The sequence below is a fragment of the Pygocentrus nattereri genome, chromosome 1 (genome assembly GCF_015220715.1).
Source record: "Pygocentrus nattereri isolate fPygNat1 chromosome 1, fPygNat1.pri, whole genome shotgun sequence".
Taxonomy (NCBI): Eukaryota; Metazoa; Chordata; class Actinopteri; order Characiformes; family Serrasalmidae; genus Pygocentrus; species Pygocentrus nattereri.
The window spans coordinates 45,864,587-45,867,851 of NC_051211.1; the positions used below are offsets into that span (position 1 = coordinate 45,864,587).

At 40.4% G+C, this 3,265-nt stretch overlaps 1 protein-coding gene across 1 annotated transcript in view; it reads right to left on the reverse strand.

Moving 5' to 3' along the window:
* Window positions 1–27, reverse strand: part of LOC108412201 (deleted in malignant brain tumors 1 protein-like) — a gene marked incomplete at its 3' end in the record, with an annotated part of 20,919 nt that extends 20,892 nt beyond the window's left edge. Inside the window, exon 1 of the mRNA XM_037538119.1 lies at window positions 1–27. This exon is cut by the window's left edge and continues 64 nt beyond it. Coding sequence (XP_037394016.1) covers window positions 1–27 — 27 coding nt within the window.
* Window positions 28–3,265: the final 3,238 nt, after the last annotated feature.

Genomic DNA, 3,265 nt, shown 5'->3' on the forward strand with positions numbered 1-3,265 from the left:
TGTTAAAGGAGAGCAGAACTCTGGCATTTAGCTGTGTGTAGCTAACACGTGTAGCACATTGGAAGCGCCACAAAATGTAGTTAAAAAGTCCACATGATTTTGTGGGGATTTGTGTGCCTGTGTAATTTTAATGCCAATGCTTTTCAATCCCATTTTCATCACAGCCATTTAAAGCTCACACCAGCTCTTAGGCTCAATTAATGTATTTAGGGGCTATCAGACAATGTGGACAAAAGTATAACTATCTGGGATTGTAATTTGAATGTCTGTCCATTTTCTCTTCTTCCTCTTTTTTCATAAAGCATCACCAAGGTTGCTCATCAATTAAGATAAGGGATATGTTCATTGCAAACTTTTACAGCCCCAGATTTTTTGTTTCATGATTCTGCATTTAAAATTTACGTTCATGTTCATGTAAATGACCCACATTCTCTGTTAGTTGTATTGTAGCTGAAGAAACATGGATTTATAATGGATACTTTAACTTCTACATTGTAGTCTGTCACAACATATCTAGTTCTATGGAAATGCTACAAAATATAGCAAAAATGCTGATTGACACTAAGACCTTAGGGCACGGGTGTCAAACTCAACGAGTAAAAGGGCCAGATTAGAAAATCTCAACAAATCTGTGGGCCGGAGAAAAAAATTTCTGTTTTTATTTCATTTTAATGTGCTATAGCACCAACTAGCCATTATGTATTCAAAATATGCAAACATGTCAACAGTAAAATACAGGCGCTTGTGGTAGACCTTGAAATAATACATGAACACTTGAAACATTCAAAATTGAAATGTCCCCATCCAGCACTGAATGATTATCGACTGCTTGCACTGACATCCCACTTAATGAAGACACTTGAAAGGCTGATGCTAGCTCATCTGAGACCTCTGGTCAAAACAGCTCTTGACCCTCTGCAGTTTGCATACCAAGAAGGCATTGGAGTGGATGATGCAGTTACCTACCTGCTGGATAGAACGTACTCTCACCTGGACACATCAGGCAGCACTGTGAGGATCATGTTCTTCGACTTCTCCAGTGTATTCAACACCATACAGCCTGTGCTATAAGGGAAGAAACTACGGCTGATGCAGGTGGATGAATCCATCATCTCATGGACAATGCACTATCTGACTGGACGACTTCAGTATGTGCGACTGCAGGGCTGTGTCTCAGACAAGTCTGTGTGCAGTGTTGGGGCACCCCAGGGGACTGTATTAGTCTCTTTCCTTTTCAACCTGTACACCTCTGACTTCAGGTACAACAGTGTCGTGTCATCTGCAAAAATTCTCGGATGACACAAACATCAGTAAGACTAAGGAGGTGATGCTGGACTTTAGGAAGTCCAAACCTGCCTTGTCACCTCTCACTATTGATGGTGTTGGTGAGGATATAAATATCTGGGTGTGCACATAAAGTAAAAAGTTAACCTTTTGACAGGGAAATGAACAATGCATACTACAATGTACAGTCCAGCTCCTTCTATGTGTTTTGAGTTCTGGTGGAACTAAAACAGTTCATTAGTTTATCATCTGTTGGTGTGAATGAAGTTAAGTATTGTGTTCTAATTGCTGTTAAGGCCTTTATACGCCTTGTTAGTTGTGTTTGTCAGTTTCACTTAAAGACGTGGTTTAGTTTGCAGACGCAGCTAAGTAGGTGTTAGTAGCTGCAGTGTTTGGCGCTTAGCCATTAGCATTTTAGTTGTGTGTCAGAGCTGGTTGAGCTGTAGGACTGTTAAAACTAAACCAGTGCAGTAAGTTAGTTTTATATTGGACATTTGTTGCATATTCTTCTTTCTTTGTTTTGAGAAAAATGACCACACATGCCCATTTCTGAGGACCTCTGATAGCTTTATGCACGTTTGCCAATTCATTAGCATTTTGGCAATAGACTGAATTGTTAAACCTGAACACAAAATGCTGCTGTGGGAGAATAAAAAGCATGTAAAATGCACCCAGGCTGCACAATAAACATGAGAATATCTCATGGCAAAAAATATCATTTTGTGATGTGAAATATTTTTTTTATTGTGTAAATATAAAAGTTAAAAATAGAGGATTCGACATTACACCTAAGAATGCTGAGAAGCATTTGGGCAATGAACTATTCAGTCTGTAGGATTTATCCAAATTCACTGATCTGAAATAGATTCACCTGAATAACTAAGGATTATACAAGAAACAGAGAGTAATATTAGATTTGTGTTAGTAATTTTAATGAAAGTAAATAAAAATAGTGGTTATTTAGATTTACAGTGGATTCAGATGTTTAAACTGTGTTTCTGTGCTGTATTATTGTAAAGTTAGAGAAACACAAACATCAAATTTAATGCTTGAGTGACTCTGTAGACCCCATAGACTTTCAAAAAGGAAGGATTTCATGGTACACAATCATTTCCTTACTAAAACATTTAACCTGGAAATCTATCATGCAATGTTTTATCATTAGGCCCAAACATAGTCTAGGACTCCTCAATGCATGGGCCTGTCACTCAAACAAGCATTATGCATGAATGGGCCTATCACCCAGCAAAATTGAAGCCTTTTTGGGCCCATCACCCAGTGAACATAGTGTATATATAAGCCCATTGCTCAAAGACCAGAGTGCATGTGTAAACCCATCGCCCAGCGAATACTGTGCATGTATGGGCTCATCACCCAAACGGGCATTGTGCATGCATGGGCCATATTGTCCAAACAAGCATTGTGCTTACGTGGGCCATTATCCGGCACATTTAGAGCATTTATGGGCCTGTTACCCAGATAACATAGTGCATATGTAGGCCCATTGCCCAAAGACCATAGTGCATGCCTGTTGCCCAAATGAGCATTGTGCACACATGGGCCATTTTGGCCAAATGAGCATTGGGCTCATCACCCAGCAAACATGGACCCACACATGCGCTGTCACCCAGTTAACATAGTACATGGGGGTGGGGCAGTTGCCCAGCGAACGTAGCGCATGGGTGGGCCAGTCACCCAGCAAACATAGTGCAAGTGTGGGCCTATGGCCCTAGGCTAATGGAGTGAATGCAATAGACCCATGGCCTGACCTGATATATGAACGTAATGGGCCTGTGGCCCCTATTCAGTAAAGTGAATGCAGTTGGCCCCTTGCCCTGTCTAACAATACTCCAAGACCTGGACCGAGGATGGGATGAATTATTATCTTTCAACAAGTAAAATCCCATCAACGATGAAAAATATTGCCTTCTTCAGTCCTACATCCTTTCTGGCAGCACTTAATTTGCTTGAGAATATGTAT